The sequence below is a fragment of the Melanotaenia boesemani genome, chromosome 14 (assembly GCF_017639745.1).
Source record: "Melanotaenia boesemani isolate fMelBoe1 chromosome 14, fMelBoe1.pri, whole genome shotgun sequence".
NCBI classification, from domain to species: domain Eukaryota; kingdom Metazoa; phylum Chordata; class Actinopteri; order Atheriniformes; family Melanotaeniidae; genus Melanotaenia; species Melanotaenia boesemani.
In genome coordinates this window covers 19916354-19939872 of record NC_055695.1, presented here as the reverse complement: position 1 = coordinate 19939872, position 23519 = coordinate 19916354, and the positions used below count along the sequence as shown (strand labels likewise).

At 38.4% G+C, this 23519-nt stretch overlaps 1 protein-coding gene across 1 annotated transcript in view; it reads right to left on the bottom strand.

Annotated features, from left to right (window-relative positions):
• Positions 1–23519, bottom strand: part of faf1 (Fas (TNFRSF6) associated factor 1) — a 69833-nt gene that overhangs the window by 36848 nt on the left and 9466 nt on the right. Inside the window, exons 4-8 of the mRNA XM_042006486.1 lie at positions 22367–22632; positions 21002–21093; positions 20491–20582; positions 11464–11569; positions 6825–6911 (exon numbers count right to left, since the gene is read on the bottom strand). Of these exons, the coding sequence (XP_041862420.1) occupies positions 6825–6911; positions 11464–11569; positions 20491–20582; positions 21002–21093; positions 22367–22632 (643 nt within the window). The remainder of the gene's footprint in view (positions 1–6824; positions 6912–11463; positions 11570–20490; positions 20583–21001; positions 21094–22366; positions 22633–23519) is intronic.

The following is a 23519-nucleotide window of genomic DNA, read 5'->3' as shown; positions in this document are numbered from 1 at the left end:
CCTTCTGCAGAAGGAAAAACACTGTAACCAACAGACCTTGTCTGCAACATGGGCTAAAATGTTCTGAGGTCTCTTGAGAACTGATAGCAATCAAATATCTGATAAAGCAGCCTCTAATTCATTATATGTCTGTCATGCTTCCTTATCTTCTCAGTGTTAGAGTGAGTTTGCAGCAGCTAAACGACTTGAATGTTTGTATAAAAAAAAAAAAAACACAATAGTGGCCTAGCTGCATGCATGTAGACACATGTTCTAAACCATTGTGGCCAATAAAACAAACCAATGCACAAGAGTACCTTACTTTTATGTGTTGATATCAGAAACTCTGGGGTTTTTTTCTTCAATACTAGTTTGCTAGATTAACTAAAAACATAGATTTTGCCTGGTTATCTTCTCCACAAGCCAATAAATCAACTAATTTTCCAGTGACATACACAATACATTGAAGCATACTGTGATGTGGAAAGCCCAACTCTAATGCAACCATGCTTTTTGCCACTTATTCATTTATAGAGTTGTTTATATAGTGATTTCTTTGCTAAACTGAGAAAATGAACTCTTTCACAAAGATCCTTGGGAGGCAAACAACCATTTATTGAAGCTTTTAGATAGCTGACTGTGGATATACTGAAACCGCTTCTAATATTGACCACTGTGTTTCAAATTCCCACCAGCTCAGCAACAAAGGAGAGGATATATGAGAAAGCCAGTATCTCCCATGATACTGGAGAAAGAATAATATCTTGAGTGTTCCTTCTCTGTGTTGTCTTAAGCACACTGGCTGGTCTGCCTTGCAATATTGAAACTACATAAACCAAGAATGACATCATTGCCAACGAGACACATGCACATTGGCCTTTTTTTTCCCTTTTTCTGCAAGAGTATCTCACATTGTACTCATTCTGAAGGTTAAATGCATTGAGTGCTAGACACAGACATGTATATGCACAGATTACAGAAGAAACAGACTGTGCGTCTTGTGTGCCAACGATTAGTAGTAAGTGTTTTCTTGACAATAAGAAGCATACAAGTGTCACAGCAAAGATGGCCAAGTTCCCCAGGAACACCTACGAAGCACACTTAACTGGATTGCTTCGTCTTTGCTCATGTAACTTAACACTAATTTGTTTAGTGGAGCAGAACTGTGTATTGAATTAATGTTTCATTGATATCAGAAAACCGTAAAGAAATGGATAAAAGAATGGTCTTAATAGTGAAATTATGATGAGCTAGTCACAGTTTTTGATTTCCACTCAAAAGAATGATGCTTTCTTAATGCATTCAGATATAAGGTGGCCCCTAAAGCTGCGTATGGGAATAATTAAATGTTGCATCAGCTCTGAATGTGTTCAAGAAAGCCATAGCCATGATAGCATGATACGTGTCAGGCCTGAGAGTTGAATTACCACAGATGGCTATAGGTACAGGGCCGAAGAAAGATATAAAGAACTTAAGGATGTGAAGGAGTATCTCAAAGGCTATTTCTTCTAATCGGGTGGCAATCAAATGGGAGAATCTTAAGAGTGACTGCTAAGAGGATACCAATAAACCCTTTACCCCCACTACTCACAATGAAAAGCTCTTGTCTGAAGACCTAATAAGTGTATAAATAAAGTTGATCACTTCCCCTTTGAAAGCCTGAAGGGTTTAGGCTGACATTGATGCAAGCATGAGTGGTGAAAAAGGGGGAGAAAAATGAGTTAAGTGCCTCCCAGTCCTCTTCCCTGCTTTGACCCAATGGCTTCTACCAATGTTGAGATACACAAGTGCAGCTTGGCGACTCAGTGGAAAAACGTGGAAACAAGGTTGAAGCGCCGCAGGGCATGAGGTCCAGGGGGATGAGGTTAACCCCCCCAAATGACCCTCTACCACATCACCACACAAAAGGAACTGGCTCCTCTTTTTTGGATTCTTTTAATTAACACTTGCATTGAGTCTCAAAGTATTCAGGGGCTGATACAGGGGAAGAATTTTCTCTCTCCTTTACTCCCGCCCTCCTGTTCCTCGCCTCTTCAACCCTTTTTTCCCCTTCCTTACTCTTCTTTTTCTCCCTTTCTCTCTCTCCATTCTCTCTGTGTTTCATTTTTTCTTTTGTAGTGTTGGCAGTGTTTGGATTAGGTGTCTGGCTGTGAGTGTGAGATAATTATCACTGACAGCTGCATTGAAGGCAACCATAACCACAGTTAACCACCTTACTCTACTTTTCCATTTATGGAGCAAGAGAAGAACAGTGGGAGAAGAGGGAGAGAGTGAGTGAAATTAGTTCATGAAGTGAAAAAAAATGGGGAAAATGATATAGGTGAGAAATAATAAGACTTGACAGGAAAAAGCAAAATAAAAAAAAAAACATGCACTTTAAACCCCATTCTTAATGGTAGATGGTTTTATGACACTTTGTGTGTGGCTGAGGATACATAGAGAATCTAATTAATAACTGTTGGAACATCAGGATCCATCAAGTGGGATTCATAGTAACATTATTCCAATATGGGAATTTCACAGAAACTAAATTAGAAGAGACCGAAAACAAGTCAGACATGCTACCTTAGTTCTGAACGTCACCTTAAAGAAGCTAACAGCACAAGAGAGAAGATGGGAGTGTTCTGTCTGAGCTTACTGCTGAGCCCTGTTGCTAAGGCAACCACCAGGCCCTCTTCAATAAACCCTTGGTTCCATTGGCCCTATCAGGTGGAGAAGGATTCCATTAATGCCAGCTGGGAAATGGAGGAAGGTGCTGCCCTACAAGGCAAGGCACCTCAGTAGTTCTTCAGCATTAATACATTAGCAAACACCATGAAACACTGCATAAATGTCAGCAATTACTGGTGAGGAGGAAGGGTGGGTGGAGGGGTGAGGGGATGCAATAAGGATGTCCCAATAGCTGTCAATCACTCCAACAGGTGTTGGAAGAAGAACTGCAAAACAAAACAGATCCAATAAGATGAAGCCTGACTGGAAACTCTCCAAGCTTAAATGCTTAGACAAAGGAGAAAGATTCAGAGGAAAAAAGAGAAGAGTCTTGATCAGTTCATTTTCAACAGCAGAGGATGGCCTCTAAGATCAGCTGTTGCAAAGACCTCGCTGTCATCATCCGCAGCGCTGTTCAAAACAGCTTTGCCAAAGCCACAAGAATCAAGAGGAATTTGAAGGCAGAGCTACATCATGGTGTTTGCAAATAATGCCAGAGTATTTGTTTTAATCTACTTGGAGTAAAATGAATTCCACCAAGTTTTAACTATTGCAAAGTCCAACATACTTTCCTCTGACTGGGAACTTTTTCCAGTACAACCATGACTGTTGTGATGCAGTAAACCCGAAGAAAATGAAAAACAAATGCAAAAACAAATATTCACATGAGGACAGTGTGCTTCCTCCATGATCCTCTATTTGGCTACTCTAGAATATATTGCAAACTGTCTTCTAGTTAATCCACAGAAGACAGAATGCTGGATTGGCACTTAAAATTTTCCCTGTCAACAAGTGATAGCTGCACTTTAAATTGGCAAATGTGCTCTGGGTAAATGTCGCATTAGGGTACCATACATTTTAATTCAATTGTTATTATTCCAAAATATTAAAATTCTTATAATCTGTATAAATATTAGGACATATTTAAAATACAGACTTATTCTTCAATATTATTTGTATACTCAAAATGAGCATCATTCGAGATTGTTACTGCTTCCACTTCCATTTATACGTATTTTTTTTATGTGTAAAGGCTTATTTTGGTTTTAATATGCATGAATTAAATTGTGCTTCATTTATTTTTTTATTTATTTTTTTTTAAATCTTGTAAAGCACTTTGTATTGCCTTTGGCATGAAAAAGGCTTTATAAATAAAGTTTGATTATAAATAAAGTTTGATTGATTGAAATTCCTTACTCTAAAACCCTACACAATCAGAGTACACTCAATAAACTCATCTGTTGTTCACTGCCATTTGAGCATAGTGTATCCTGATCCAATTTCAATTCTCCACCAGGCCTTGAATGATTCAGAGTACAATAAACAATGAAACACATTGAGTGGACAGTGTCAGAAGGAGTGACGTAACTCATAACTACCAGTTTCTCTGAAAGGTGAGAATTTCTTTCTTACAAAGTATTTTCTTTCACTTGGTCAATATGCGACATAAATAAGCTAACATTACACCAACTCAAAACTCTTTCTCAGAGCACAATGACAAAAGATACTGATACGATGGGGAAGGTGATCAGTTAAGACACGAAAAAAAATCAGCTGTGAGTGCCTGCTAATTGCAACAATCTCCAAATACAAACAGTCACACTGGCAATGTCCCACTAAATGTTGAATGTTAGCAATTGTTTAATGCTCTTGCCAAGATAATAGGACTACTTTGGTGCCTGTAACAGAATTCAACATACATACCTTATAATATTTTATTCCCATTCATTAAGTAATTCATCTGTCTTTTTTTTTTTTTTTTTTTGGTAGGTTTTGTATTTTTTTCATTTAACAATCTCTTCCCTGGAGTCCATCAATGGGTGTGGCTGTTTGTTTCAATGTCAGATTCTTTCATTTCTCATATAACAAACAGTAAAAATTAATTTAAGCATTTGTAAAACAGGTTCAGTAACACCAGAGTCACTGCAAATAAATCAGAATAACCTAAATTAAATTATCAAAGGATGATAGACACAGCTTAGGAAAAAAATGAGGTTAAATGTACAGCATATAAAATGCTGCGGACAATAAGGTAGGCAAATTTGCAAATGCACAAATGTAAGTGTGCATAAACCACACATACACAAACTTACAGTAAACACAGTGAAATCACACATTTGAAGGTAAAGCAGAGGTAAGCTGTCATCGATTCAACTCTAAGTGGGATAGTGTGCAGAGCTAAAAGTAATCTGAGGCCTGTGGCTGCCATGCTTATTGGCCCAAACCCCAAGAGATGAGACTGGGCTAATGAGCTAGACACTAACACTGGCTCCCTACCCGCCTGCAAGGCTAGCCAAGCCCTGGGCTTTCTCTGTTAATACCTTCAGACGTTTCAATAAGAGGGCTATGGCTGGAGCAGAGGCCATTATTGCACTTCAGTCTCTCTCTTCTCAATACTTTTTAATATCTCCTCATATGGGAAAAACAGACACTGCGTGTGTCAGCCAGTGATAGACTGGGCCTATGATCTCACAATGAGCTCAAATTTATTCATGATCTTGGGCCATAATATCTACAGCTATGAGCTGAAGTCCACTGATAACAAGAAACATTGTGGGGAAAAAAAACAATGAAATAGTATAACAATAGTATAGTATAACAATGAAAATTTCCTTCATGACAGATTTGCTTGGTGATGGAATTTGAAAACAGGGTTGTACTGCTATTGCTAGGCCATAAAATTATGCTGAAAAAAATCATTGTAGCTTTAAGTTGCCAAAAAACAAAATTTATAGATTAAAAAATATTTTAAAATTTGACAATGAAAGAGTTTTTGTGAAATACTTCAGATCCTAAAGAAAAAGGAAAAGGTTTGCAGGTAATGCAAACACATTTAAATAGTTGAGAAGTAACGGATCTTATCATTAATAAAACTTTGATATTGTTCTTTTACTTTCACTCAAAACTTGTTAATTACTGTTTCAACCTTCTACCGAAGGATGGCTTTTAAAAAAGGTAGTTCTTTTTTTTGTAGATCTATTCTCATATTAATATAAAAATGATATAACGGTTGCAAGTTGAGAAATAAATTTTATATGTTGCTGTAATCAAGGAGCATGTTCATTTAAAACTGAGGCCAGTCACTGCCCCACATAACCACATGTCTTCAGATTTTCAGCAAGATTTGTATTCTGTAGTAATCCCAGGCTGTTTGCTGATCACATAATTGGAAATCTACAAAGATAATGCCAACGATGATAAATCTACATCATAGTTGGGTGGTTTGTTTGGTAGTTACTGACTTTAGAGTTGGATTCTTTGGGCTGTTGTGGACTAAAACAAAGCAAACAGTTTTCTGTAGCGTGGAAGAATACATAAGCTTTAATCATGGCCTGATAATGCAAATAAGTGGTTCTTAAAAACTGACCTTCAGGTCAGGTGTTTATGAAATACGAATGTGAGGTAACTTTTACAAAAGGCTACATTCACCACAGCACTGTATTAAACAAAATTAAATTAAATAAAAAAAAAGAAACAAACAAACAAAGTCAGCACTAATGCTCAAAACCAAACAGCAGTTGCATAGATCTATAAGCAAAAGGTTAGCAGGGGTTTAACACAAAAATGTGTGTCCAGCAGCTTCTCAATGTGGCATGATAAACCATACCAAACAATTAGTATGGAAACACATATGTTGTCAAAGAAGGGGTGATACAAAAGGGGTCAGAGGTTTCTCAAGGTTCTGTATGAGGGCAGCCACTGATCAGCTTGACTGTGTGCAGGGTGAATAGTTGGGAAGAGCAACCCTGAGACGTTGAGGTCAGTGGGACTCAATGATGTGAGCTTTAATGTCCACAGATGGAGGACACGGAATGGGAACAGCCTTTGACATCTTAATTAGCTTCAACATCCATTCGACTGACAGCATGGTATGAATGGTTGGTATGAATTTACCGAGTGGAACATTTTTCACTGCAACTGCAATTATGAAAATAATGTGAATTATTCAAGTGAAATTTATGTCATTCAGTGTTGGATTTTGTTTTTTAAATCTGTTATAAGATCCCATAATAAATAAGAACAACATATACTAGAATTTCCAGTGCAGACAGGGAAGATAATTGTTGTAAGTCTACATAGCAGGTAGTTTTTTTTTCTTTTCAGTGCTTAAATTGTTTTGTACTTGTGCCTCTTACAGAATCATCGGATGCTGATGCAGGCCATCCCTCCCACTGCTGATGCCGGACTGGGATGTTTGTCAAATCCGAAATGTTCCTCTTTACCTGCAAAAAGAGAAAAGTTCCAATTAGAAATATTTACTAGCAATGCAAAACTCAAGCTAAAGCATTAGAAAGACAAGAAAAGTGGTAAATAGCTAAATTACTAATACATTTCTTTAAAAAAAAAAAAAAAAAAAAAAAACAATTTTAAAAATCTGTCCTGTATCAATGATATTGGGAAATATTTTTATCACTGCTTCAATGCGGTTGATTTAACATAAATTTTAGTAGCTTTCTTCTATTCAAAATGTTGGGAGGATGGAGGCAGAAAATGAAGGACACAAGCCAAAAGGAGGGAGGAGGAGAAAAAACAAAAAAAGAAAGCCAATGTTATCAGCATTCCTCAGATGCCACAGCTAATTCCCAGCGAAAACAGCTCCACGCTCTGAAATGAACAGTATTTCTCTTCTCCCATTCATGCGCGGACGCTGTATCTGCATCACTTAATAACATTCCTCGGTTTTAAACAGTTAGCAGCCAGCAGCGCCTGTCCCACCAAGCGCCATGTTACACCCTCCAGTGCGTTGTTGATTTAGAGCCCTAACGCCAGCCTGATGTGCGTCGGTCAAAGATGATCAAAGCCTTGTCGGTGTCTGAGCACTGACAATGCTGGATTCTAGTGCATTTGTTCGGCAGAATTCTGCCATTCAAGCCCACAGGGCTGGACACTGATGCTGAGAAAACTATCTATTGTGAAGCAAAGATCCCTCCATACACGTGGCAAATTCTATCTTTGTAAAAAGCACTGAGGAGTGATGGATCCTTGGGCATATTCAGGGCTGCTGGTCAGGGAGGTGGAAATTTAAAGAATGCTACAAACACAGATCTGAGAATCTGCAATACGCAAAACTTCAATGATTTTGAGAAAAAACTAAGCTTGGTGTTTGTACTATTCATTACTGCACTTTAGATATGTATATACCGTGTGTTCTTGTTACTCGGTGAATACAGACATAATCACATCTCAATGGGATCTTTTTATCAAGTAAAATAAATATTTAATCAAAGTAATCAAACTCACAGAGAAATTATATTTGTGCAAGGCCTTGTGTCACAAAGCAATTCAGAGCACAAACAAGCTGAGAAAAAAGAAGAAGAAAAAAAACAATGATAAATGAGTGGCACAGTCCATCCTTTGTCTTTCTACTGTAAATCCCACATCGCCGTTCGGTGTCCATCTTTATGAAGAGAAGCTATGACCGGGATAGCAAGCTGGGGTCAAAGCAGGTGGCCAGTGTTATTACAGAGTGTAATATCTATGTTTGACCAGCCAGACTACAGGGATTTGACTGACCGGCTGGCTGGCCGATGAATAGAGGGGAAAAGCGAGGAAAGGAGAGGCATAAACACTAGTAATGAAGAGGCTGCAGTCAGAGGTTAAAGCAGCATCAGAGAAACAACAAACTTACGCCCACCACAAGGAGAGACAAGGTGAGAGGTGGAGGAGGAGGAGAGAAGAGACAGACAGTGAAAGACACCTGGCAGAGGACAATCTAATCCCACCACAAAAAGAAAGCACAGCTAAACAGTAGGCCTGCCCACCTGAAACTACAAGACTGCAATCTGCAGCCAACATTCACCGCTTTGACACGTGAAAAATGTGGTGCAATTATGAGACTCTGGTGCCACCATATGATAGCGAAATGTTATAAAAATGAATTCTAAACACAAAGCAACTCAAGACCAGGTTGACACAATACCTTCCTTAACTTTCCCAGGTAGCTGATCTTTTGTTACTGCCATCACACATAAAGCAGTGCTGTCTAATGCTGCCCCCTGTCTCCCACAATGGCCATCTCACTAATAAGTAAGGCTGCAACAAATATAACTGTTAAATTTATAAAAAAAAAAAAAACATTTTACGCAATAAATTCCTTCATGCTATTACATGAAGCCCAACTTGCACAGAAATTGCAATTTAAAGGCAGTGTCTTGTACGGTGGAGAGCAGAATTTATATTAAAGTCTCAATAATCAGTGGAGCTAATATGTGGATAGCAGTTAATTCTGATATGAGGCAGGGTTGTCAGTTAAATGCAATGTTAAAGGAAATGGCTGTAGTGCTGAGCTGTTAGCCAATACACCTCATGGAAAGATTAATGATCCAATCATTGTAAATGCCAATTGCCTGTAATCCCTGGCTGGAAGCAAATCAAAGAGAAGGAAAGGTTTCCGTTAAACAGTCACAAACTCTCTCTCTCTTTCCTGCTCTCTTTCTCCATCTTCATGAGTCACCAGATGCTGTTCTTTCATTGCCTTTTCCATCCAGATTTCCTTTTCGCAGCTCTGTAGCTCATGTCTGCATTTGGTTCCTATATGTCTCCCAGCTGCAGAACGGGGGGGTGGTGATGCAGGAGACAAGCGAAATCCCTGAGACAACTGGTCTGGTCACGGACAACTCAGGACCCAGCAGCCATCCCTATTCTACCCTCTACTTCCCTGGCAAACATTTGCTCTCCAGCTTAGCTCTGAAGCTAGCCAGCAACTTATCCCCACACTCTTGTCTGGTAATGCCAATCAGAGTCTATGTGGCCTTGGGCTCTAGAGATGGAGAAGAAAGACAGTGGAAAAGGGACACTGGGAGAGGGATGGAGAATGTAGGAAGAAAAAGGGAGGGGTAAGGGCAGTTCCTTGAGAGCCACAAGGCAAAGCCAGAGTCTATGGCAAAGACAAACAAAAAGACAAGACTCTTTCCCTATTGATATGCACAAGCAGGGCCTATCAGCTAGTCTTCAGCTAAGACAAAAAGGCAGATAAAAAGAGAAAGGTGCTCTCTGGTGGAGTTTATAATTTGCAAGTGGACACAGTATGAGCAGAAAAGAGGGGCAGACAGGTTGAAAATGGTGCAACTTCTTCGTTGTACTCTCTTTTTTAATTAAATTAAAATCTTTTTTAATCTCTTTTTTATTGTTTTTCTATCAGAATGTTTACTATTCAGTTCTTCAGCTTTATCATGAGTAAGTAAACCTAAGCAACTTCACTTAAATAATGCTCTAACTGCCCATAAAAATCAATCTTGCACTTGTAGCTGGCAACAGAATGTTGCTGTGTGTACATTTGATATATGCAGGTTAAAGTTCTGGGTCTCATTTTCACTCCAGGGGGGCCTTGAGATGCTTAAAGACGAGCATGTGTAAGGAAAAGACCACAACAGGGAGGCCTGTTTAAGCTCACATTGTCCATTCTCTATCCCCTATGGCCTCTTACAGCACCCCCACCAAGCTAACAGTCCTTCTTCTCTTTTCTGTGACCACCGTTCCCCCCTCCCACACCACAGGGGCCCCTCCTCAGTGTTTGTAATCCCAGCAGAAACACTTAAGGTTCACAGTGGGTGCTCATCAAAACCATCTGCCCAAGAGGAGAGTGAGAGAGAAAAAGGAGAGATGGTGAAGAGAAGAGAAAGAGGAGAGATGGATGTCCAGGGAAGTAGGCTGTCTCCAGTTCAGATGCTGATTTTACTAATCTGTTCAATTAGCACCTTGACAAGACCTGTGAGTGGCCTGATTATTACTAGTGTAATATTCATCTGCACTGAGGACCCATGTGTTTGACCACAGCGGCTGGAAAGAGCAAGAGCACCTTTTGCTGTTGCCTGAGAGTAAATAATTAAATCTGGATGTAGAACAGACCAGAAAAAAAAACAAATTGGAAAACACACAATTATGTAGTAAAAGTGCAGGAATGAAAAAACTTTGTCCAAATATGTACAACCTGATATCTATTGAAAGTTCTGATTACTTTATTTAACTATGAGATACGATTGATGGTCCAACTTCTTTGTCTTCCCTGATCAGTCTTTTGGAGACTGCATTCCCTAAAATTGGACTGGCTGCAAGTTGTGAATAATAAATGATGCCTGCTCAGGTCTCTCTCTGCATGTGAGGTTAGACTGGGGCAGTATAAGGCAGTAATGTATGCTTGTATGTGTAGACAAGACCTGGTCTGAATTCACAAACACTTGCGCACGCGCACACACACACAGACACACACACACACACACTTATCTACACAGGCAAGCAGTCACACACATATTTTCATGCTCTTATGCTCCTTACCTTTAATACATTTTCAGCTGGGATAGTGGTAACCAGAGGATAGAAAGGTGACTGCCTTCATACTAGGTTAATATTTCATAAGCCGCCAAATCTACTGTTTAGTTTTAGATGAAGAAAATGAATGGACTTTTTCTACTGCACTCCCACAGCTAGATCAAACATTCTTCAGTCATATAAAGTGACTCTCTCAGCACTCTGCAGACACGGTGATAGGAGAAAAGACGCAGGGTACAGAGAGTGGGAAGTAAAAGAGGGGGTTGTACAAGACTGCAGCTGTGAGAGTAATTATGTGCACTGAAATGTGATCATTTGTGATGAATAATGAATCGATAGCTGAGATAGACTAGCAATGTTTGGCAAATGGAAGGAGAGCTGTGTTATGAGGAAATGAGAATCGGGTACAATAATATTATGCAAGTGAGAGCCTATAAAATAAAACGTCTGTGGTTGTGTCTGTGCAAACAAGTGACTTTTCAATGTCTTGATTGGTCAATGTCTTACCTCTTGTATGGTTCTGGAGCCGGGAAAGTTGAGGCTGTAGTCCCTCTGAGCCTCACGATGGCTAATAACCAGGAGGAAGTTCTGGTTTAAAGAGTCTTGGAGAGCACTAAATAAGGAAGAAGAAATTAAAACAGTAAGAAATGGGAATAAAGATGAAGGTAAACACATGTGGCAACAAAAAGTAATGATGCAAGATGGATGCAAAGAAAAGCAAACATTATCACAGACTGAGTCAAAGATAAGGCAAGCTGAAACTTGTCAACTAGTGGTAGCCTGCTGGCCCACAGCGAGGTGGGTGCCTCCTTAGGGGGCCAGTCATCCACTTTAATGGTTGAGTCTTAACAAGCCTGACCAGAGTTATGTTGAGCACAGCAGGCGCTCACAGCTATGGCCACCTGAACAGAAACAGCATGGAGCCCATCAGTCTGCCTAATTGCTAACAAAGCTAATAATTATAAGGAAGCAAACCAAGGAAAGTCTTTTTTTTTAATGATTAAAAAAAAAAGTGGCACAAAATTATTTCAAAGGAGTTCTGAAAATAAAGACAACATAACATAATGGTCTTCGACTAAATCAAGAATTTGACTAGTAAATAATCTAGCCATGAAACGTATACTTTGGTAAAAGAACCGCATGCTGCCTTTCTGGTCTTTTTTTGTTTTGTTTTGTTTTTGTTAGTTTTTTTTCCTTTGTTCCTCCACAAAACTTAATTACTGATCACAAGTTTGTACAGGTGACCACTGCTATGAGATGTTTCTGAACTGATACCAGTAGCTCACTCAGTGTTTTACAGCAGTGTCAGAGCTGAAGTGCCTAGGGAGGTGGGGGAATCAACTTTTGGAGGCTTCATTTACAATAAGCTGCGAGGTTAAGTAGCATTTTGAGCAAACGCTGGGTCTGTGAGGGTGAATAGCAATGGGAGGCTTAAAGGCCGAAACAGGCACTTAATCAGGGCTCAGAAACCAAGGAGAGGAGGAAGAGTTGAGAGAAAAAGAGGGATGAGGGAATTAATATGTAGCACACACATTAATTATGCAATCACACCCTTAATCTGTGCAGATCTGGACGAGCTTATGTTAACAGAAGCTCAAATTTACTGTAATGACAGCATATTTACATTGACTAAAACTACGAAATCAATATGTAAATGTAATGTTTGTTGTAGCTAACTGAAGAAGATTGGAAATGTGTGAAGTGGGAAGGATGGATGCATATGTAATCGAGCTGGGCAGAAGGATGAGCGAGATGGGTGTGAATGTGTGTTTGAGGAAGAGAGGAGAAATTAAAGGGGTAGGGACACATAAATAAGGATCTAGCTAATATCATGATTATGTTTGGACAAAGTCCCAAGCTGCTGCTGGCAGGCAGCTACACTCCTAAACGGGCAGAGATAGAGGGTAAACTGAGTGGAAGTGTTACTCTGTCCTTCCAAGCAAAGAAAGAACATCTTATCAGTCATTTATGGAAGGCTGACAAGACATTTGGTGTGTGCATGGGTGCAGTTCTGCTCAAGATTTACTCTGAAAAATCAGCTCATTTATTGTGCTCTATAGTACAAATATAGCTACTTAAAATATCAAATGCCTCCAGCAGGAAAACACTACTATTCATAATGAGTCATTTTCTTGGCATTTGCCATCTGTCCAAAGAGGCCTGCTGGTACATATATAAACAGAACAAGCACGTTTCAAGTCTAATATGCCTTTGTCTGGACTGCTTTCACCACTGATGTTCTCAAAGCTGCTGTCCTCTGAAAAAAGCAGTCCTCTCAAGAAGTAAAGGGTTGAAATACGGATGTCTCCGTGTTTGCCTCCACCATCAGGGGTCTCTTTCTCACTCTGCACACATCGTGGCTGACATCTAGGTCGGCGTGCAACATCTCTGGAGGCACTTGACATGGCATAAGGTTGCTGGGAGGAGAATGTCATTTAACTTTATGGACAGCAAAAGCAAAGCATTCTGCAGGGGAAAAGAGCAGGCTAAACAGATTGGTTTCATTCTGAGGTAAGCCCATCGCCTAAGCTGTGAGTCCCCATGGCACAGAGCAGACTTTAGACCTTATTAAACTATTATTGCCAGACACAGAGATGCACACCATGCACACAATGTGACATGTGCCTGAAAAACACAAATACCCATATAAACACACATCCTGTGCACCTTTTTGGCAGCCACTTGTCGATATATCCGGTGTACCATAACATGCATTTTAACATTTGAAAACACACAGATGAGAAGAATCCATGCGACTGATCTTTTCTCTATAGAGGGAGTCTTGGAGCATACATAAGGTCTTCTTACCTCCTCCACATTTTGCATCCACAACAAAGCAAAAAGATACGAAAGCATTCATGCTTTGCTCTGTTTTGGTCTTCCATGGTGTCCAAAAGTTAATCAGCATGATAGCTGTTAGATTTTTCCCATCAATGTAATTTAACTAACTTGCTTACTATCTCCCTACAGCATGTATGTATCTACTTGCTGGATAGCTCCCACATAGGTGAGGGAACGAGAAACTGCCATGAAAAGATAAAAACATACACACAGAAATCTAATGAGTCTTACTTGCAATTTCAAACGTCTTGGAGAGTTCAAATTAAAATAACCTTTCATTGGCAAACATGCTTGCTGGGAGCTAGAGCGGAGAATAAACAATAAAGGAAACAGGCTCCATTGAAATATTCATCAGGCCTTCATCATTAATGCAAGAGATTAGCTCTTCCTCAACACTCTGGTATTCACCAGCAGTCATCAACATGGCCTTCTTCGGACCAGACTTTCACACTGCAGTACAAACTGCACATCACTAACTAAATAACTACCTGAGACAGATTGGTGCTCAGAGGAAAATCTCCCAAAGCCTCAAGATTTATTTCTAATCAAACAAGACAACCAAGAAGAGTTTGCTCAGCGCAACCATAATGACAGTGGAGCACTATTTAATCAGCCGGTTTGGTTTAGGTGTGTGTACCACATGAGCCAAGCTCTGCAAAGTAATTGCCAGGGATATTACAATTTATGGGACATTTGCATTTTTACTCAGCAACATTTTTAAGCAAATAAACACTGTGAAATGAAATTTGGCAGGGTGATGCATATTAAACAAGTGAAAGGTGGTTGAGTTTTTGGAGGAAAAAAAAAAATCACAGTAGCAAACAATGGGCTGCATTCACCAACCGTTCTTACAACAAATTTGTTCTTAAATCCTATTTACCAACATTTCACGAAAATTGTGGCATTCACCAAACTCTTCGTATCTACCAACACTCAGGAGTACTCTTACAAACATCTGAAGGCTAACATGTTCGAAGAGAATCTGCATTTGTGTTTTCTGTCATTCTGTTCATTAAAATATAATAATAAAACAACAGTAATGTTTTTGTCATATTTTTAAATAACTTTTGGTGAAAGATTAAATATGTTATTTAAGATAAATACTAATACTGCAGATCCAGATTATAATTTCCTTCAAAGGAAAATTAAACTTTTTTTTTCTTCTATTTCATTCATTCAAGAACAAGTTGCAGTCGAGACAGATTTATTCCTTATTGCTGGTCTTCCTAACACATGCACACATGCCAGATCTGTTCCCTCAACCACAAGGATATCACTCCATAAAATTCCAAGCCACATGTGACTCCTTGATCTACTTGCTGAATGTGGTCTTTAATAATTAAAATTTACTACAACAGTGTCTTTTTATTATAATAATTACTTTTATTAAGAAATCAAGGTTATTTTCTGTTTATCAGACCCACTTGGAGGATTCATCAGATGCACCACTCGCTCCGTAGGTAAACCGCATCTTAAAATGAGAGCAGGTGGAAATTTGCTTTACAAACTGTAGATGGGACAGTAGGCTATGTAATGAAAACAGAGTCTACACTGTACCACTTTAGCCACAACACCACAAGATGTGCATCTTGACGCTCATGGGACCAGACTGCAGGTTGCTGTCCAAGTTCAGGAGTAATCAATGATGTTTGTATATAAAACAGCTTTTATATGATTTGAAGCTCACCATGTGGTTATTTATGATCAAGTAAACACTTTAAAAATTAGGAAAATCAAGCTTCATTACAAATTCTTCTTATTTATTGTTTTCATTTATCATTTTGTCATTCTGTTTGTTATTTTGTCTCATCTGTCTTGTCTCTGACCCATAAGTCATGAGCTTTTATGGGTGTTTACCTGTGCACAGTAGGGCCAACTGGTGTCCTGTCAACCTTGGAGCGATTGGTATTCACCAATCTAAGAGGAAAGATACGAACAATTCCCCAGTCTGCAAACAAGCTCATTAATCTGACGGAGGGTTTTCGTATTAAAACTTCTTAAGTACAACTTATGAACAAATTTAAGAAGATTTGTAAGAATATATTAGTGAATGATTGATATTTTTTTTTTGTTATTCTAGTTTCTTATACAAATGAATATTTTGTTTTTGTATTAAGTGTTTTTGACGCTACCACAAGGGCAGACAAACTGAATTTAAATGACTGGATCATACAAGCATAAAAAATAAAAAAATTAAAAAGGAGGTAATAAGGTCTGTCTCCTTCATTTATTTGCTTTGTGAATGTTTCCTATAGACATTACATAAAGATTTAATTAAACTCAGCTGAGAATGTTCTTCTGACAGATGCCACATTTTTATTGTTATATAATCAGTACACAATTTATTTATTGCATGTGTTCAATTGAATGGAATCTAATACGACCAATTCCTTATTCATAAAGATATTGATCAACCAATATTGAATGTATGAGAGGTGTTCATTTTGAGGATTCAAAAGGAGAATATCTATCAATGCACAAGACAACCCTGGACAAAGACTTTAGTAAAAACATACAGCAGAAATTGTGTTTAGTTTTAGTTTTTTGTTTTGTTTTGTTTTCCTAAATAAGGCTTACAATTTAAACTTCCAAAAAGTAAGAAATTTCCTGCAGATCAATTCTAATGTTATGGATGAGACTACACAAACACACCTAAAACCCATACAAATAAACAGAACTGAGTGCATGGATACTAAAACAAAGATTGCTGCTTGATGTTTGAAAACTTTGGAACGAGGAAAATATTATATTGTATTACTAAAAATATTATATAGTATACATTATATACAGGTAAGAAAAAACTAAAAAGATCTATTTTAAAACTATAAAGTTTACATGCAGGTCAGAGATGCAGAAAGGCAGGGATAAGAAATAGAAAACAAATCGAGTTTGACCTTATTTGACCTTATGTACAGTTGTCACTGTTTTGTTAATTAAAAGTAAAAAGGAATTTATTGCCATGGATGAAAATTTATTATCTCTCTGTGTCTTGCTGTGATGTGTAAGAAAGATTATGTAATAGGAATTTAACTGGAATCAACATATGTGGATGTAACTGTAAGCAGGATAAAATAGTCATAACATTACAACATAAGCTAGCATGATAATTAAGTTTTGACTCTTGAGCAGCACTAAAATGTGCGCTCCCTGCCTGCATATTTAAATCTGCAGCCTGTGACAGTGGGCATCATCTTCTACACCAAATTTGCACGCACTGCAGTATGATTGTGTACTATGAATATATGCTGTGACCACAGTTTATTTTTACTACAAACTAGCAGCTTGTTTGGTCTCACTACAGGGGTACTGCACCCCTCATATTCTGTGATCTGTCACATATCCTCTCACAGTATGACAGCAGGGTCACCACACTCGCACACAATCACCCAAACTCGTACACAAATGCACATGCACACAGGAGCCCACCCACTCCTTTCAGCCACAACTGTCTACCACAAAAATAGCTGACACAGAATAATGAGCTCCTGACACCCAAAATGATATCGATAACACTTGGAGAAATGGCAACGGTGCTGCTAAAAAGACACAGCAGTTAGCAGGGGAGTGAGAAGATGAGGAGAGAGCAGGGGAGGGAAGACTGGGAAGATGAGGGCCATTAGCTGCCAACACAATATAACTACCACTTAGCCTAACTAGCAGGCAAAGAGGCAAACTGCCAAATGACTTCTTGGCAGTTTGTTGTGTACTGCCGACATGATGATGCTTGTTTGGGTAAGAGCTACAGTTCGATTCATGTTTTAATCCACTGGTAAACTATGGAAACTGTATGCAACACTTACATGAAATTAAACATTTCATTAACTTTAAAATTTGCAAAAACTAAATTTTAAAACTTCCTCACAGTTCCCCCATAAGTCGATTGTAGAACAGTTATATTGCACTTCCTTTAGAGATTTCAGAGCAAATATATATGCAGCAAAAAAGATTTTAAAATCAATATTTAAAAGATAAACTACTTACTGATTATAAGAGCAAATTATTCCACTGTGTAAAATTACTGCTTCTTTTTGATTTAGATATTTAATAGAATTAATGATGCAGGCTTCTACATACACAAGAATCTTTATTTTTTTAAATCATAAGAGTGGCACCTTAAAGCCAAATGTCTACAAACCCCAGAAACAGAGAAAAACTCAAGCCCTATGACAATATACTGTAAGAATTGCCAAAAATATTTGTGCAGAAACATGCTCAAAAACAAAAAATATCTGTCAGGTATGCAAGCTTGTGTCTATGTCAATCCAAACAAAACACATCTTAATCACCCTACAATTAGAAGTCTAATGAAAACAGACATATTTCTTTGATGATGTTAACCTGACACTGATTAGAGTACACTCACACGTCCACCTGCCAACTATGACTGGATTACCGCAGTCTTACCACTTAGTCGACTGACCTTTCAGAGGGAACAGATTCATGTATTCAAGATAAACAGAGCAACCACTTTCTCTGAAAATTTCCATCACCATCATCGACTATTGGTAAAGTGGCAGACTGCTGTGGTTTGGAAAATGGTATCAACAGCAGATGTGCATGGATATACAGTAACAGTCAAAAGTTTGGACACACCTATCTATTAAAATGAAATGGGTAGATGTGTCCAAACTTTTGACTGGTATTGTACGTGACGTGAAAGAGCAAGATTAACGCAACACCCAGCAGGCAACAATGTTTGGTTAAAAGTACAATATGGGGAGGAAATTATTATTTACATAACAAACAAAGATTGAAGCAGCAGACTCTTCTTTCAAAATGTCACAATGGATGTGAGAAAATGAAATCACCAACAGGTCAAATGTATCTCAGTAAATCAATGACAAGGAACTCTGCTGGTTGAATTCTGTATGCTTCCACTTTTTAAGTGGATACAGGCCTCCACCTGGTGCTGGATATTAGGTACTACGCTCATATTGTTAAGTTCTCTGATGACACTGTCCTTTTATGCCTTCGTCAGGGCTCAGAGTCTGAAAATGGTCCTGCCTTATCACAGTTTGTTAGCTTGTGTGATGACAGTTATCTCGACTTGAATGTTTCAAAAAATAAAGGCATGAGCATAGAATTAGACACAGCAATAATGCCCCCAAAGAGAGCGTAATTCACGGTCAAGATGTCCGAATATCTTGGCACCATTTTTGAATCTGTGGTTAAGAGGGGCCACCAGAGAATCCATCTAATGAGGAGACAGGACTCTTTTAATGTCAGTGTGACCATTTTAAATAACTTTTATTGGTCGTTCAGCATATTTGCCTTTATCTGTTGGTTTAATGGTTTAACTCTGAAGAACAAGAACAGCCTGTGCCCCATAGTTAAATCTTGTTCTAAGATTCTATGGAGTCAGACAAAGAGGTTTATCTTCCCTCTGGGAGATTCAGGTTATTAAGAAAGCAAAGATCATCATCAGTCATCCTCACCATGTGCTGTCCAACGAATTTGCTTTGATGTCATCAGCCCGGTGCTACCAGACTCCTCAACAGAGAACAATAGATATTCTACATGTTTTATTCCTCCATCTGTCACACTTCTTAACTCTGACAGCCGTCCTTTTAAATGGCATTTATTCTGTCATTGTTTTATTTTAGCTGAGCTAACAGGTGTCTTATGAGCTCGACACACAGGAGGCAGCCGCTCCTTCTTGATTAATTTTCTATGGAACTTGCGCAATGAGGAAAAATTGCCGCCCTCCTCCAGCCAGGCGACATTTGTGCGTATAAAATGTTGCGCTCATTCATGTAGACGTGCACACAGGGGCTTGCGACGCAACACAAGAAAATGGAAAAAATATTAAATGTTTGTTGGTTGCATGGCATTACAACCAAACAGTGAGGGTTTCATTGACTGACCAATGAGCTGGGAGCAGGCTGGACAATGCAGTCTGCAAACACTTTCAACATGGAGGAACAGATCATTTTAGATGTGTCTGACTTTACGATACTTCACGCAAAGATTATAGAGATGTAAATAAAGAGGCAACCGCGTGGCGCCAGGGTGAATTTGCCCGAACGTTGGTCCTGGATTTTTGTAAATCAGCCTTCAGGGCCGCCATCAAATGATGGTTTTCATGATGCAGTTTCCTTGTTTGAAAAATCGGATGAACCCAGGGTTGACGTTCTCTTTTTTACAATAAGATTTTCGTCAATTCAAGCAAAATCTTCTGACTCTTCATCCATCATGCCTTGTCCGTGCTTTGGAAATGTCAAAATTCCCTCCAATGTCATAACCAATCAAATTTCTCAGAGAAAAGCAATTTGAGAGCGCGATGTGCATCACTGCTGTTTGTCGCGTCCTGTGTGTTTGGTTTTACCTGGGTGGTGATGAGTTTCACCTGTCGCTGTCGTTGGTCACCCCCCTTGTGTCGAGCCCATTAACCTGTATTGGTATTTATTGTTTTATTGTTGATTATTTCATGTATTTATTTCCATGTCTTCCAAAGAACCTCATGGGGTACTGTGTACTGGTTATGTCTGACACACTGTACTTTGAATACTGACTGGTGTCTGTGCTAAACTGCAATTGCCAGTATGGGCTAAATAAAGTTTTCTGAATCTGAATCAGATATTATCACCGGAGTACTCCATCGTATATGTGCATCTAAATGGAATTACAAAGAAGATCTACATAAGATTACAAATCAAAAGAAAAGTCAGAGAAAGAGTACAGTAGAGTGAGTACCTGTTTTTGCTGGTGCTGGCAGTAGGGGCAATGTCTGGGGTCAGGACGTACAGGCTGTTGTTCTTCGGCAGGTGTAAACTTCTTAGCACGGTCTGATTATGAGCACAGGCAAAAATGCACATAACTTAACTGTTTACTGCACAGGACTTACAGATGTGGAGTCCATATCTTTATAATGGACTGGATGCTTGATCCCTGCTCTGACTGTGTAGCTCCAGCTACACAGTCAGAGCAGAAAATATTGCTACCAAACATATTAAAAAGCACTGAGTGAGGTATAAGCAACAGAACTTTTTGTAAATCTAATGTTAGTAATGATATAATTTATTATAAAATGTGTATTGGCTAAAAGTGGTAATTAAAACATGAATATAAAACTGAAAAAAGTAAAACACAAAACATCACAAAATAGATCATTAAATAATGACTGACAGGAAGAATGGATAGACTTTATTTCAGCCGCACTTTTTGGATCACTTCCAATTTTAAAAAGGAAAAAAAAAGTACTCACACTATCAGACACATCTCCGCTCTTCCATCCCTTCAGCTGCATTTTAGACACTGGAACACCAAGCTCTGTCTCAAGGATTTGTTTGATTTCTCCTATGAATTGAATTAGAGAAAACGCTGGTCACATATATAAAACCATTGTTATTAAGTAAGATAACAGCAATTACTGAAAAAGAAAAAAAGACAAAGACAAAACAAAGTTAACATGAAAATTTTGCTATGCAAATGAATAGAAAGGTCAAGCCTTGGTTCAGCTAATTTATGTGCCAATGTTTTTTAAAGATGTACTGTGTAATTTTCCGACCTTAAAACTTTGTGTTCCTGACCCGTTTGATGTGCATTTTTGGAAACCACACTTTACAACTTTTGCTTCTGAGACTCCATGTGATGTAGCAGCGGAGTTTCTTTTACACACTGTGTCAAATGCTAACAAGCAGATATAAACACATCCAGCCTTTTTCAACATGCACAGTGGCTGATTCAGCAAAGAAATGCAAGAGGACATTATGGAGGGAGAGAAAAAGAAAAAGAGAAAGGGACAGAGTAAGAGAAGAGACAAGAGTCAACATAAGACTGACTTTTTATTGTCTGGAGAGACAGGTACAGTATAGGTAGGATGCTACATTAGCCGTCGACAGGAGGCGTACCACTGTGAAATTTAGCCAAAGTTCCATAGTGCGTCTTTAAGATGGGCTGGAGAAGATTTTACACAGTGATTGGAGTCTCCCATCAATACAAGATTTTGGAGAAAAACTAACGCAACTCTGGCAGAAATGAATGATGTTGCATAAAAACAAAATGATGCCATGGTGAATGAATGCCATATTCAAAGCTAAAGATCTAAAGCTTAAAGTCTGTCAGAATATTCTAACAAATTATTTTTTCTTTTTTACCAAAACACCTGGATGAGGCCACCATAAATAAATACTTCAATCAATATATCCATTTTCTACATTCCCACCCCTTATTCTACTATTCCTTATGTAAGCAGATGTTTCCAATACTTGACTAAGTACATTTCTTAAGGAGACTGACATTGTTGTCATAGATGTACAGTAGTTGCACATTTCATTTTAAGCCAAATGAAAAACGCCATCTTAATAACCAAAAAAAAGGCAGATTTGCTTCAGAGACATGGGAGTAAATCTGTATCAATAAACTGTAACTAAAAGAAGCTTAAAGCATAAAGAGAATTAAATCAGTTATACCAATTATGTGTAATTGTTAATTATATGCTGTAATTTCTTGATAGAATCTCTTAAAGACAAAGACCATCAAAATGAAAGAAAAATATTTGGTTCTGTATAAAAGTGTCAACTAATTATGTAAGTGTGTATGAGTGAATGTGTGTGTGAGAGGTGCTCACCAACTGTGCTGCCCTCCTCGAGCACCAGGTCCGTGGAGCTTTGCCGGTACTCCACCCGAAAGTTGAGCATCCGTGGCTGACGTTCTACAATTTGCCGAGTGGAGGGGTTGATGGGGCAAACCACTGAAGCCAAGGATGATTGAGGGGAAGAGGATGAAGATGATGAAGAGGGGGGAGGAATTGCACCTCTGGCTGCTGCATTAGTTGCTTCCGAGTGGCTAGGGGGTCCATACATGGTTGCTTGGCTTGCCTCACTGGAAAACTCACTACAAAGAGATGTTGTGAAAGACTGATTGCAGAAATTTAACATGAGAACTCAAAAAAAGCATCGTTAAGAACATAAGGTAGAGAAAAACGCAAAAGATGCTTTCAAAAATAAACATGAAAACTGGCAAGTGGCCTTTTGTCCCATTCTCTCTTACAGTTTCTGGATACTCTCATTAGGGCTGGGTGATATAAACTAAATCTTATATCACGATATATGATATATATCTCAATATATTTATTTATTTATCTGTTTTAGTCAATTAACCAAAGAGACTGTTCTAATTTACAGCCTTCAGTGCTAAATATACTTTTATTAAGGATCAGCAGCACATGTGCATTAAAACAGCTGACTGAAACTAAAGTACCTTTATATTAAATTAAATGCTTCTAAAACAAAATAAATTAAAAATACTTTTCAATGACCATAACAAAAATACAGCTGTGCAAAATGCAAAGATGCTTTTAACTCAAAACAAGCTATCTCAATATAAATAAATTTGATATATTTGAAAATCTCAATACATTGCCCAGCCCTAACTGTCATCTTTTGTTTTTTGTCTTTGATGCTTTCTCATCATATAACCCATGTTTCACACAGCACAGGAAATTATGCCTCTATTCTCTTCATCCTAAACAAAATGTGCCCTTTGTGCTCTGAAGTGAAAGAAGTAACCGTCTCAGAGAACAGAGTGGGAGTCTTGACTATTAAACAAAGCCACTATTTTATTTTATTTATTTATTTATTTTTAGCCCACACAAGTGGCGAGGTCACTGTCCAGAAGTATTCAATGACCACCACTAATTTCCCAAGAGCAGGCGGAGGAAGGGTAATTAATTCAACTGTGTAGGAGCACATTATAATATAAAACCCAGACCACATAATCAA